Source organism: Cryptomeria japonica, chromosome 5 (assembly GCF_030272615.1).
Source record: "Cryptomeria japonica chromosome 5, Sugi_1.0, whole genome shotgun sequence".
NCBI classification, from domain to species: Eukaryota; Viridiplantae; Streptophyta; class Pinopsida; order Cupressales; family Cupressaceae; genus Cryptomeria; species Cryptomeria japonica.
Window position 1 is genome coordinate 422,942,077 of NC_081409.1, and position 15,459 is coordinate 422,957,535.

General features: G+C 38.1%; 1 protein-coding gene across 10 annotated transcripts in view; it reads left to right on the forward strand.

Annotated features, from left to right (window-relative positions):
• LOC131028162 (CSC1-like protein At3g21620) overlaps positions 1-13,968 on the forward strand; it is a 280,393-nt gene extending 266,425 nt beyond the window's left edge. For all 10 annotated transcript variants that reach the window (XM_057958389.2, XM_057958391.2, XM_057958385.2 and 7 more), the window contains one exon: positions 13,355-13,968. In XM_057958389.2, the coding sequence (XP_057814372.2) occupies positions 13,355-13,588 (234 nt within the window). In that variant the 3' untranslated portion in view covers positions 13,589-13,968. The remainder of the gene's footprint in view (positions 1-13,354) is intronic.
• The last annotated feature ends 1,491 nt before the right edge of the window (positions 13,969-15,459 follow it).

Sequence of the window (15,459 nt, forward strand, 5' to 3'; positions counted from 1 at the left end):
CAGAGACTCTCTCTCCAAAATAGATAGCACCTCCTCAAGATGTTGTAAATGCTCCCCCCATGTCTTGCTAAAGATCAAAATATCATCAAAGAAAATCAAAACGTATCTCCTCAATTGCCCCCTAAACACCTAGTTCATGCAACTCTGAAAAGTAGCAGGAGCATTGGTTAGCTCAAATGGCATAACCAGAAACTCAAAATGACCATAGTGACACCGAAAAGCTGTTTTCTCAATGTCCTCTGCTCTCATACTGATCTAATGATACCCTGATCTCAAATCTATCTTTGTGAATACACATGCCCCATGTAGCTCATCTATCAGCTCATCTATCCACGGAATGGAGTACCTGTTCTTAATGGTTTTTTTGTTCAAGGCCCTGTAGTCAATGCACATGCGCATTGTTCCATCCTTCTTCTTAACCAAGACAACTGCTGAAGCAAATGGGCTTTTGCTTGGCCTGATGTGCCCCATTTCCAACAACTCCTTAATTGCCTTCTCTATCACATCCTTATGTTTCTTAGGATGACGATAGGGAGTGATCATCACTGGTTTGGCTCCCTCCTCGAGCTCAATAACATGCTCTGCACCCCTATCGGGAGGAACCCCATGAGGAATATTACCAAATACCTTGGCATGCCTGTCAAGTATCTCCTGTATATCTGGTGGATGACTCTTCACTCGAGGCTTCGGTGAAGCTGGCATAACTAATCACTCTGTTGCCCACTCTATGTCATTATGTCGAAAAAGTCTCTCCATTCTCCTCAAAGACACTACCCTGCAACTCCCATCTGAAAGTCCCCTGAGCACAACAGTCCTACCCTCATGCTGAAACCTCATCTCCAACTTCGCTAGATTGAAAGTGAACTCAACCAGCGATGCCATCCATGTCATACCGAGGATGACGTCGTAATCTCCCATGTCCACAACATAGAAATCATCCTCCAACTCATAACCATCTCCAAATCTAATGTGAAGATTCGAAACCTTCTGAGTACATAATAGCTTTTGGCCATTAGCCACCATGACTCTAAAACCATCATGCTCCTCTGTCTGTAAGCCTCCCCTGGCTACCAACTGTGTATCAATAAAGTTATGCGTAGCCCCAGTGTCAATAAGGGAAATCACCTTTTGTCCCTGGATAGTACCTCTCACCTTAAAGGTGATTGCCTTCTGAGCCCCGGTTAACCGTGCCAATGATCTGTCATCCTCAGCAGTTCTGCTCCTCTCTGTAGTACTACTCTCATCTGAATCGGAGTGCTGATCCTCCCCCTCTGACTCTGACTCCTCTGCTGAAAAATACTCCATTTGATTTGCCTTAGCCTTGAGAGGGCATTTATGAGATAAGTCCCAAGGCTCTCTACACTGGAAGCACAGTTTCTTCTTTCGAAGTTCATTCAAGGTTTCACTGTCTAGTCCTTTTGATCCTTCTTTGGGTTTGTTATACTCTTTCTGAAATGGTTTTTTGTCTTTGTCCTTGCGGTAGGAAGAATCTGTTGAATGGTATTTTCCTTTGTATACTGAAGGGGCTAAATCTCGTGCCTTTTTAGTTGCTTCTGCTAAGGTGAGTGGATCATGTCCCTTCACCCAACCACGTAATGGATCAGCAAGCCCATCACAAAATAACACCACCAATCTCCTAGGAGAGATATGAGTAACAAGTACAGACAACCGCTGAAACTCGGCGATGTAAGCATCCACCGAACCTGTCTGTTTTAACTGTGCTAGCTCCTTGAAATGTAACTCGGGATCCCTAGTGTCAAATCTCTCAATCAATCTTTCTGTGAATTCCTCATAGGATGTAATCTGATTATGCCCCAGAGTCACCATGCCATGATGCCACCATTCATGCGCAACGCCATCCAAATGCATAGCCGCATACTTGATAGCCTCCTCCTCAGGCATAGGATTAAGCTGTAAGTATGTATCTACCTTCTGCACCCAAGCTCGTGCAGTCATCTTCCCTGAAGCATCATAATAAGGCAAGGAAAGTTTTCCAACTTTCTTTCTTAGCTCAAAATTTTGATTCCTCCCTCCTGCTCTAGGCATGTCTCATCCTCAAGTCCATATAATCTCTGAGGGAAATATCCGCCTGAAACTCGGGTCCACTGGCCTCCCAGTCCCTCCTGAACTGACCCTGTAACTCAGTAATCTGCGGTTCGTTCACTGGTTGAACCGGATCCCTAGGTGGAAAGGTGGGTAGAAGAGGTCTCGAGCTCGTTGTTCGAGCTGGGTGTGCAATGTGTCTAAAGTTATCCGCCTCAATCCCATTGTTGCCATGTCCATTATTACCATTAATGTTATTCTCAGGGCCATTGTTGTTGCCTCGGCCTCCATTATTATCATTGCCCCTATTGTTATCGTTTCCCCCATTGGTATTGTTTCCATTGTTGGCATCACCTGGATTAATATTAACGCCCATCTGTCTAGCCATACGCTGCAACATTATGTCCATTCGCCTATTCTGCTCCTACTGCATACGCTGCCCTTGCTCTAACGTATCCAGTAACTGTCTGAACATTACCTCCCCCTGATCTAGAACGATATTCCTCTCATCTCGGTCACCCATACTGCTGTCCTGATCGAAGAATATTTCCTCTATGTCTGTATGACTGGATTCTATGTCCACCTGCACGGATGAACTAGATGTCTCACTCTGACTATCCGGATTTCTATTTTGTCTGGTCCTGGTATTGCGAAAATTATAATGCCCCTGTCGCATACTCAATCATACATTCTGGACCTGTTTTATTTCTGCAATATGTTTTGGTGAAAGTTTCCCACAAGATGGCAGAATCTTCTGCTCTAATACCACTGTAATGGACACCCTAGAATGCCCAAAAACTAACCCCACTACTGATAGGAATTTAGTCAAACAATTTGCAGCCAATTCCTTATTCCTCCGTTTAATGTTTCAATGTTTTTTTTTGTTTTAAGTCTTTGCACAGGTATGAAACCACATAACATGAACTAAAAAGAATTTACAATAATAGGCAAGCTGGAAATTGAACTACTACTGTTATAATATTATTTCCAGAATTAACAAACTCAAATACAAAGCAGGTTATTTTCAACTCACTAATTACTCCAGCATTTTGACATAATGTTCCAACAAAAGTTTCTAATTCTGCTGCTACAGTAACATGAATAGTGCCAGATGAATAGTGCCGCGTGAATAGTGCCAGGTGAATAGTACCCGCGTGAATAGTGTCGCGGCTTGTAGCTAGAAATGCAACCAAATAATGCTGCTGCTTGTAGCTGGAAATGCAACCAAATAATGCTGCTACCTGTGGCTGAAAAATGCACCCAATCTGCCTGTAAATGAAGCTGATCGCAAAGGATTCCAAAGGCCAAACCCCAAGGGAATGACGTCTAGAATGTCACAAGAGAGGATAGACGCCCTCTAATGCCAAGAACGGATCTGCAACTCACACACCAAATTCTTCTCATATTCCACCTCCCCAATGAAACCACAAAAGCTCCCTTTTATTCTTTCTCCAAGGGGCGACCCAACTCACTCAAACAATGTGGGATAAAACATGTTCAATATAAAACATATTAAAATATTCACTTATGTCTCCCTTGGTTGCCCCTTTGATTTACACATATCTCCATAAAATAAATATTAAAGTAACACTTTAATATTTTACAATTAAATTAAATGTTACTTTAATAAAACTTCAGGCATTAAAATATATTAGCAATCGGACTCCGAATAGCGTGAGTGATAGCTCGTCGGAAAGCTCTCGCCAAGGAGTATCAAATCCAATCACCAAAACTAGCCTCCGTTGTGTCCTGCTGACTTACTAAAAATAGTAAGTATGCCTGAAACTAAGTAAATCAACTTCGTTTTGGCCCAAACTGGAAATGACTAGGCCAAAACACTCCAGGATCCCTTTAAACCCTTCGTTAGCCCTCGGAACCATGTAGAGCTAGGCTAGCGCACATATGCTTGGTCAATCTGCTAGAGTGGGGACATTACACACATGCCTCAATTTCATTGCTGGACTCCACAATCCTTGGCCCGACCAATCCTCTCGCTTGACAACTTGTCTCTTTGCCAAGATTGGCCCTTATCACTGGTGAACTTTTGAAATGCTTTTTGCATCTTCAAATTCTTTGGTGTCAGGTGATAGAGAAATCATGGTGCAGCTTTGTCAGGTCAAAGAAATCAAGCACCACTTGGAGAAGACTGGAGAAGATGAGATTTAGAGGATTCGATCACATGATTTTGCACAACATCAAGATTTGTTCTCTAGTCTTCATTTGAAGCTTCATGTGAATCAAGAAAGGTTCCAGTTCCTTCAACATCCAATATAAGTTGTTCTTCCTCCTCATGGAAATAGAGCAACACCTATGAAGGTGGGTGGAAAATCCAACTCTTCACCATGATCTGTAAATGTAAGGGAAAAGAGAGGCCCTTGGAAATGTGACACCGTTGGTGCCTCTCTCCATGGACTCTCTTCACATACTATCCTCTTCTCAACTATATGTTCTTGCTCAATTTTTGACTCCATAAACAAATCTAGTCATTGAATATGTTTCCCTTTTCAGCATGGATCAGTCCTTATTGAAAATATTTTTGTCATGCATATTCCATCAATCTCATCTTAAATATGTTTAAAATTATCCAAAACCTTTGACAATTTGATGTGGTAAAATTATCCAAAAACCTTTGACAATTTGATGTGGAAGCAGCCATGACTTTCATCAGGCAAAGTATCTCAAGACAATCCCTAGCATCGTGATCTCCTATCACATGAAAGGAACAAAAATTATCCAAGTCATCTTTAAGACGTTCCTCTATGGCAAGCCTTTTAAGTGGAGGAGGTAATTATTGCTTCTTTAAAGATGACCTTCATAATTTTGAATAGAAGCTTTCTATTGAAAAAATGTCTTTAGGCTTGTGACATCAATCATCACTCTTTGCAATAGAGGATTGACAAAATTTGCAATCATTGGCTATAAGTATTTTCTGATTTTGCTAGTGGCAATCATATTGTATTATATCACAACTGCTTACTATTGTGCTTCATCCAATTCATCAATATGATTGGATTTAATCGTGAATATGACCTCTAATGGAAATGCATTAAGAAAACAAATGAAGAGGATTTCTTGAGATGTCTTCAGAGTTAAATCATTCTTTCAACAATGTAGTTCAATTGTATGAAAAAGTTTTTCATTGGCCCATAATCTTCCAAATAGGATATGACTATCCTCAATTGGTTTGAATCATCCCAAGAAATTTTGCATGTGCTTTCTCAACTTATGATTAATACTAGAGCAAGATGGTGGAACCATCCAACTACTCCAACTAAGGTTTCAACAAAAACTTTTACTCCAACATCTTCATGAGCCACTCCCAAAAAACTGTATGTTGTGTTGAATGTGGCAATGTGCTCATCACCACAAGACTCTGGAAAAAAATTCCCCATGCCATGTGCAAAGTCATTGCAATGCCAAGTGTTCTCGCCATGAAACTTTGGAATAAATTTCCTTGAGCCACGTGGGAAGTCATTGTACTCTGAATACCAAATGACCAGTGTTAACTCCTCATTGCAATGGAAGCAGAAGTAGACCATTATTGTTATTTCAAGCGTTGTGACCCACTGTTTGCAGAGACTCTTAATCTGCCACTAAAGAACAGATGGTGAAGAGAAAACTTCACTTGAACAGGCTACCCAAGGGGAATTGAACTTGAATCACTTTCTTCGCAAACATTCTCAAGCATGATTACGCCACAAACCCTTGGAAATGCAAATCATAAAAATATGCATAACAAGTAAACCAATATATAGTCCTCTTGCCGATCGATGTTGACTGACTGACCTTTTATATGTCCAAGTGAAAAGATGAGAGCCATCCATTTGAAACTCCTTGAATGAAAAACATCATCAAATGCAAGCGATGAAGTGATCCAATATTCTACTTGCCCAAATGGGATCTATCTAAAACCGAAATCAAATTTCACCCAAGCATTCAAAACAATATTTGAAAGATGTTGGCTGAAAATTTTGTACACTTAGGGAAATATACAAAATTGTGATTTCAACCACAGCACACGAGTAAAAACTCTCCTAATTAAGGGAAGGCTCCCCCTATCTAACTACAACATTGAAAATAAAATAGGATGGGACAACAGTCTTTCTTCTTCTTTCAAGAGAGACAATAGCTTTTTCTCTTCACATAAAAGGATAGTGATTGAATATGAACAGCAGTAACCACTTTTAAATGAAACGAGAGAAAGGAAATGAAGTTTCCTGAAAGCTCAAAGACTCCCGTCACTTCCTTCGAGACGAGACAACAATATCAAGCTCAAAGACTTGACTATTGGAAGTCATATCTACCCTTTGCTATACTAAATTTTACAATGAATAAAAGACAACAATTCAAAGACTTAAATAATCTATTCGTTCGACACAAAGACAAGAACTAATGCAAACTTAAAGACTTGCTGCTATTTCTTATCAAACAATAATTTTTCCTTAGGAATAGACGCAAGCTCAAATACTTGCTGCTCCTTCTAGAGATTTTCCTATTTTAATTAATCTTCTCTACTTGTAGCTCAAAGACTTCAAATCAAATTGGACTAAGCTCCTTTAGAAACACTTTGCATAGAAGAAATAAAAAGATTCAAACTCAAACATGTAGCTCAAAGACTCAAAACTTGAGTAATCCTTCTTTATTATTCTTCAAAACCTTCAATTCACATACATAAGCTCAAAGACTTCTTGCTGTAAATTTGGCAGAGTTTTTGCTTGCTTTCCCAAAAGATAAAAATTACAATAGACCCCTCAAGTATTTATAGAAGAGGAGCCTTGAGAAAAAAGTGGGAAGATCCTAACTAACTTGAGAGATTCTTTCAACCACCAAGACTCATTCAATAACTAACTGAGACTTCATTTAACTAACTAAGAGTTATTCCAACTAACTAAGACTTATTCCAACTACAGTCCTAATCGGACACAACTTGTAGTTGTCTTACATGTGATTACAAAAGTGCAAGTAATGTGTAACTTGCTTTTTACAAGAAATACTTTTACATGTAACTTGTCAAAACTAAAATACAACTAAAGATTACAAAAGAGGGAAAATTCAACTAAGTGTTGAAAAACACTTAAGTTGCATTTTGTGAAGACACAAATTCTTGAAATTTTTGGATGCTCGCTTGTAGTTCATTGGGATTCGATTCATGGGTGTTTTTGGCAACAATCATAGTCTTCACAATAGTGTCATGATAGCGGAGGAGCACATAATTGTTTTTATCCAGGATAGACTGGATTTCATGCAGAAAGGCTTGGTGTTTCATCAATGCTTGAATTGAAGCTGTCGAGAATTGTTCGCTCCTCTATTTATTATGAATCCTCATCTGTAAATCAGCAAGAACTTCTTCTTCTAGAATCAGCTCTCCATCCTGATTTACTATGTTGCAAGAGGCTCTTTCACAATGCGAGACAATATCTCGGAAAACTTCACCTCGGAATCTCTTTGCATCACCGATCTCCTCAATGAGGGATTTAAGAACAAGGGTCTTGTTTTTCAGGAGTTCTTCAAATTCCAAGTACATGACCCTAGAAGAGATGATGGCGTGCTCCTGTAGAACACTCAGCTGTTGTTGGGGTATGGTACACCAGATTGTCAAACTTTTTTCAACACTTTTCAGATTCTTTTTGAAAGTGTTAGAAGTCTGATCCAGTTTCCCCTCAATAGTCTCCAACTTAGACATTATCTGAAAAATGTATTTCATTACCTGTACACATAGATCATGAAGTTGATCAACCCAAGAATCTAGTGCTTGTACCTTTTGAGCAGCCCTTTCCACTCCACGAATTGATTCTTGGGAACCAGAAGAGCCTATGGAGTTACTCCTATCAGCAGCAAGTTTTGTAATTTTATGAATGGTTGCCATAAATTGTCAGTTTTCCTCTTCTAGCTTGTCTTTCTTTTTTAGAAGATCATCACACCTTTGCACCAGCGAAGCAACAAAAAACTAAGCATTATGTTTAATGACCTCATGCATTTGCTTGCACAACTCTATCCTTGTAACCTTATAATCAGCAGCTGATATTTCATCAAGTGGCTTATCTGCAATAGGTTCCACAATTTCAGCTACCTCCATCTTGTTACTGTCAACAATTACTCTGGAGATAGTCTTGGCCTTCTTAGCAACTTTGGATCTAGACTGTTTGAGTTGCTGGTAATCAAAGGCATCAGGTGAGATTTCTTGCTTCTTCCTTTTTGGGGTAAAAGAACTAAGCCATGGAGGCAAAGTCATCAACTTCCCTCCAGTCCCAGCCGTAGGCAAAGGAGAAGCAGTTTTTGTTTGAATCACCGTGGTCATCCTAGGAGGAATATCTGTTTGGACAACGACCATGGTTTGCTCAGTTACTAACGTGCGTGAAGATTGCCTCATGAATTCTTGAAAACCAAAAGTAGAAGTATCAATTTCTGATAACTGAATGCAAGTAGGAATATTCTTCAACACACCCTCTTGTTGATGATCGGGATATGGCTCGTATGCTGAAATGGGAATTGCATTCTGAGGAGACTCTTCCACAAGCAAATCAAGAGGAGAAAGAGGCATATCAATAAAAACTGGTGGAATGATCTCATGAGGTGAGTCTGAAACTGGAGATTTGGGAGCATCATCAGATTGCTGCCCATCTTCTGGATTATCCAGATCAATTACCAGTACATGGAATCGTGATTTTTCCTTCCCACGAACAGTTGTCTCCTCGGGAAGAAGCACTACTGCACGACTGACACACAACTTGATCCTTGTGCCTGAAGATGAAGCACCCTCCTTGTTGTCAATCTGAATCTCAGATTTCCGTCCAAGAGGCCCCGTAGAATCATCTTCTTTACCAACCTTGATTTTTATAAGTCTAACAGCATTACTTTTCAGCCATGAGTTGGTGTTGGCCAAGATAGGCTAGAATCTGTCAAGGATGGATATGCACTCTTTATGCGACCATTGGATCAAAGGAAGTGGAGCTTCCTCAACCCTCCGTGAAGTGTATTCAGGATCAAGTATATGCTTGTCATCAATCGTCCCTTGTGGGATATCCACCAAGTTCAAATCAACAATTTGTTCAACAGTGAGCCTATAGTAATCCATCTTCAGAACTTCGGCTTCTGTGCGGAGATTTACCCAAATGTCTTCAATACGATGAACATGCACAAAAGATTTCTTGATCTTCTCCTTCATACCCCTATAATCAAAATCAGCTCTAGGTTTAAACCTATTAAACTTGATTTCCTGCAATTCAGTCTCCATGGCCTTAGCCTTCACAGATGTGACAAGGGAGTACCGGCCAATTTTCAATGGGTTTGTGGTAGAGATACCCATTCCAACCTTGTGCTTAGCAAACTGAAAAGTGTGTACAGTCATGATCTGTCTTCCCAACTTCATAAGAATTATCTTATCGGTTGGGTATCTGGGAAGCATGTATGGCTGACCATCATAGCATCCGATCCTCATATAGGTGAAGGTGGGAAACTGCAGAAACAAACATCCATACTCGCACACCTTATCCCATGCCTCATCTGATACTCTCTTGTTCCTGAGATTTCTATCAAACTGACACATGAAATATCCAAAGAATGCATCTTGGACTCTTCTGAAATGCAGTCTGCTAGGTCTCAATGGCAACTAGTCATAATATTTCCAAACTGATATAAGTGAGCGATCACCCTTGGTAGAAAGACTTGGAAAGTGTCTAAGTGATGTTGCCAAATATACCAAATATGAATTCATGAAGAAGGTCATGGTGGTGGGAACTGCTGCAAGTTGTTCGCACAAGGCATCGCTAATGACTTCTCTCCATGAAATGTGATGAGACTGTCGTATGAACATGATGAACTGGTACATCCATGGTTCAAAGACGTTAGAATGCTCAAGGCCCAACATCCTGCTGAGAAGAGTGATGGTGTCTCCTATCTCCCATTTGAAATCGCAGCGGTACAACTTCGCCCACCTTGAGAAGGAGGCTCGTTTTTCTTGGATCCACCTATTGATATGGCGCTTGCAATCTTTTTCCCTCTTCACATAATACTCCGTTGCACTTTCTTTGGAGATTTCCATATAAACAGGTGCAGGAAGTATTCTGAAGACTTTCTCGATCATATCTGCATCAAGACAAATTATAGCTTCGCCATCATCATTTTTTATGACTCTCGACTCTTTGTCAAAATGATCGGCACAGGCAAGAACGAACTCAAGTTCTAGGGCCGCCACCGGGAAAGATGATGCATGGTGAATATGGTTGTCCAACAGCCGCTGCAAGTTATTATCCTGTGGATCTTCTACTTTTTTGACGAATTCTAACATATCAACATGCCCTATTTATGTGTCTCTGATGTGATCCAAAGGAGAAGAAACCTGAGAAGGTGCAACCTCGTTCTGGTATTTGTCATATTTGTATTTCATTTTCTTTGGAGTTGGAGATGCCGGCAAATCTGACATTGATTGTGAACCTGGGATACTGTGATGAAGACTTAAAAGAGTTAAGGCAACATCATAGTCAGTTGCAAATATCATTCTTCCTTCTCCAAACGGGTAAAACTTTGATTCTTGAACTTTACGATTTTGTGAGAGGAAGAGGGGAAATATGTAGAAATGGGAAAATCTTGACTCTGACCAATTTCGGATCTTGGGAGAATTTTCGCAAGTATACAAGTTGGAAAGGACATACATGCAATCGGGGTTTTAAAACCCGAATACAAGTACACTTGTAAATTCGCAAATGGAGAAATTGACGAAAAATGAGATTTTGACTTGCGGAAAATGACGGAAATGGAAAGTACGGATATGGGGAACATGGATGGATAGAAATGGGAAAATCTAGGAAAGTCATTTTCATGAAAATGGGAAGGACTCTTCAACATGTAATCCGGTTTTCAAAACCCGAATTTGCAAGGGAGAGGTATTTCACACTTTTCAACTTGGAATTTCAACAAAAAATGGTTAAATTCCTTAACCGTAGGGGAAGAACAAGAATTTCTAACGAAGTTGTAATCGAGATTAAAAATACCGAATACAAGTAAAGAGGGAATATTGGGAAGAACAATGCAATTCGAAAATTGCATACTAAGGGGAAGATTTCTCTCACAAAAACCGATTAATTGGGGGAAGAACAACACATGCCAAAAATGCAACTAAGAAAGAAAACTAAGAAAGCAAGAAAATAATAAAATGAAGGAAAGAAAGGAAAGAAACCATACCTCTCTTGAAAATGCAAAAGTTTCTCCAAAAATGCAACCAATTTTTGGAAAGAAGGAAAACCGATTAATAAAAGCAATCCGCAATGCAAAAACCCTTGCCACGTTTTTGGGAAAAACGCCTTTTACATAAAATTGCGGTAGCAAACCCCAAAGGAGTGGCATGAAAAGTTAATGAATCTTCTTCTATTCTCAACGCCTTAGCATAAGATGCAAAAACGATTCATATTGTTGAAGATTCATGGTGTTAAACACTTCCAATATGCAGCCAAAGGAATCACGTGGAGGAAAAAAATGTGGTATTCAATGTATCTTTGATGGATCATTAAATAACTTAAATCTTATCCCAAACTTCAGGCCTAGGTAGGATAGTTCAAAACGATTTAGAAGAATGCAACTTCATTAAGTTCTAATCCCCCAAAATGTGGCATTAAAGAAAAACGTGATTGTTGATCTAAGGCGAAAAACCAGTTAATACAAACTCCATATGGCATGAAAGGTGTCCAAGAATGTATGAGAATAGGATGCAAGCCAAAACACCTTCCTCCTCCAACAATTTCTCCACAAAAATTGCCTTGAAATGGTCAAAAACCGTTTTTCCTTGCATTTCGGGTTTTTTGGAATGAAAGACAAGTTCGATTTTGGATAAGGGAATGAAAATCGGGTTTTTGGGAGAGAAAAACAAGTTTCAATTTCACTTTTTCCACTTACAAGGCAAAATCGGAATTTTTAAGACAAATAGCAAGTTTAAAATTCACTTTTTCACTTACCAAGCCAAAATCAGGATTTTTTAAACAAATGACAAGTTTAAAACTGTCAAAAATGCATTTGCAAGGCAAAATCGGTTTTTTTAGAGAGGAATACAAGTTTTAAATTACTTGTAAAAGGGAAATAAAATCTCTACAACAAGTTAGAAATACTTGCACATATGTAATGGGGATTTAAAATCCCTATTACATGTAAAAACCATTAAAGTAGGAGTTTTTAGACCAAACTGCAAGTTTACTTGTAATTGGACAAAAAAATCCCTATTTTAACTAAACAAGACCAAAAAACAATTAAAAAAAAAACAAAATAAGGGAGGGAAATTTAAAACAAATTGCAAGTAACATCTTTTAATAAAAATGCACATGTAATAAGCTAAAAATTCCCCTACAACAACCAAAACAATGAATATTATTAAAACTTGCAGTTTGAAGAAAATTCTCCACTTACAGTCGGGATTTTAAAACCCGAAATTGAAGGAAAGACATAGCAAACAAACCCAGAATTTGACGAAATTCAAAACGCAGTTCAAGGATGGATTGAGGATTAAGCCAATCCAAGGATTAGTCAAAATTTTGTCTTGGGAAGCGTGTCATAGAGTAAAATTTTTCATTTTTTCACAAAAATTTCATGTAGTGGTCCTTCATTTTTGAAAACAAAAATGAAGACAACAAAAGACACCTTTGTTTCCAAAATTTCAAGATGTACATGGACAGAAACCTCTGTAGGAGTTGGACCATAAATATCTATAATTTCAATCATTAGAGTGAAAATTCAACTACCACTACTACCATCAAGAAGGTTTTCGCATACAAACTCTTGTCAAAAGTTGGCATAGAAATTAGATTCCTGAAGAATGTGAAGAGTATTAATCATAACAAGAGATGACACTTGGTAAGAACTACAAATGAAGGATTCCATACACTAATAGCGCTCTTGATTTAAAAAATAAGTAAAACTGAAAGCTTAGACGCTTCTACTTTCCAATTAAGGACAACCAAGCTCCAAATCATTGACAAAATTTGCTGTAATGCGAAGGGAAATTTAAGTACAGGTCTGTTCCATTGGTGCCTCCTGTTCTTTTCCTGTGATACTTGAGTATTGACAACAACCTGTAGCAAGTAAAATAAGATTTTTTCTAAGGAAATTTAGCTAAAAGATATTTCCATGGAGGACAGTCCCAATTTGGTTTAAAAATCTGTATTATTGCAACCATTACTCGAATTAACTTTGTTCGCTTGCTTATGTTTATAAGCAAAAGTTTAACATACCGACATCTGCACAACTAATTGAATATTCTTTGCATTATTGATTTTTCTCTTGCAGCACATTCTATTTTCTTACGTAGTTTATCTTCAAAATGTTTCAGGAAGCTATGGCAAAGGACACTTTGGAGCGAGCAACAGAACCAGGACTGGACCTTAAACAGTACCTTGCTAATGCTTATGTACATCCCATGTTTAAAGACGATGATGAGCTTGACGAGTGTGAAAAAGAATTGTTGTCATGGAGGGAAAATGATTATAAAGTGTTGACAAAGCGGACAAATACCCCTATCGACACTACAGCTTCTACGTCCACCACCTTTTTGATTGAACGATAAGGGGGGTTGCCTTTAAAGGAACTACATACATTCGCTTTCATTAAGTGCATTTCATGACAGATTACATACATTCGCTTTCATTCAACTGCATTTCATATTCATATGTGGGATTTGTAAAGATCTTGTGAACTAAACTTCAATCTTGATTATTAAACAGTATGGTTGTGGAGCCAAACGGGATGGATGTTAAAATACTATTTGTTGCTAGGCATGCTACTTTGGCTGGATTATTCCTGTATAGGATGGTTCGCCATTATGGAGATGGAATGGCCTTGGTAACAATTCATGTTTATAGCTGTGTATTTGTGTAGATAAGGGAATTGACATCAAGAACTTGAAAAAATTATTAAATTATTATTTTATTTTTTTATACTTGAAAACACTTGAATACTATGTAATATGTAAATCTTTGACACATCATTAATCAAACACAAACCTGAACGAATTTTTATGAACTTTACTTAAGGTGAGCAAATTTTTGAATGTTGTTTTAAAAAGCTTCCCCACATATATACTCTCCATTGTCACCTCTTTTAATGTCTCTCGTCAACAATCCACAATACAAACATTCAGAGGAAGGTTAAGATTTTAAAACCTCAGCAGTGTCGAGTGCCATGAGTTGAGTCATCTCAAGTTGCACAAAACATTCAATTTCGGAAGAGAAATGTTATTGCCTCCATTATTTCTTTATCAGACTAGTCTGGTACGTCTATGCCCCCTTCTTACCCGATATGGATGTGTACGATATTGTACCCATGCGAGGAAAAAACAAACATTAATTTATATTAAAATTTTACTTTGTTTTATCGAATTTAGATTTAAATGACAATATTGTTACTTTAATTATAGATCCTATTTGTATTTGAAAAAAGAAATTGTTAAATTAGCATATAATTATTTATGTAGCAATTATGTGTCTATATTACTTTTGAAGTAATAAAAATCTTCTCTAATAACTTAAAAAAATTGTCTCATATATATATTCATATCCATGTCCCTATATATTTTGAGAATTAATGGTACTATTTCAACTTTATATATATTAAGTCTAAAGGTATTAAGTTGTTTTTATATTAAAAGCAACAAAATAGGGTGGTGGTGCTATCTCAAATACAACCAAAAGCCAATAGTAGCACATTAACATGTAATATCCCCACAATTTTTTTCATTTTTTTTTTCCAGTTACAATCACAACAAGAACCTGTTAAAGTTAGTAAATGAAGATACAATAATGTTGAAACTATAACCCTTCCACTTTCTAATCACCAAGTGTCCAATATGGGAAGGTGAGAGCATACGGTGTTGAGGGGATCATTAGCTTCAAATAACTGAAAATAATACAATGTTTGGGCGACAAGTCAGCCCCTTCCACTTTTCAGCAGGATATGGAGAATATTAAAAATCACTTGGCTGTAAACCAGTCAAGGATGATGCAAGAACTAAAGAACAATCACTCTATCGCTTATGCAGCAAAAGGACTAGAAATGAAATAGCAATCAACTCCATCGCTTATTCAGTGGGAGGACTGAAAATGAGATTACAATCAACTCGACCGCTTATTCATCAGGACATAATTACAATAGATAAGAAGGCAGCAAGCCAGCCTCTTCCACTTATGCAATGGGCCAAAGAACAACAATCCAAGTATATAGTCGTTAATACTACTAATCAGCTTTACAATGCAAATATGGATTACAAAATTACTAAAATCATTGTCCAAACTAGGTGGCAAGGCCAGCCTCTTCCTCTTCCACTTATGCAGTGGGACTAAGAGAGTTAAAATAAATTGATGTTAGTACTACTAACAAGCATTACAATATGATTCATCATGGATATTCAAATGTCAAAACCCAAACTAACAGCTGAAACTT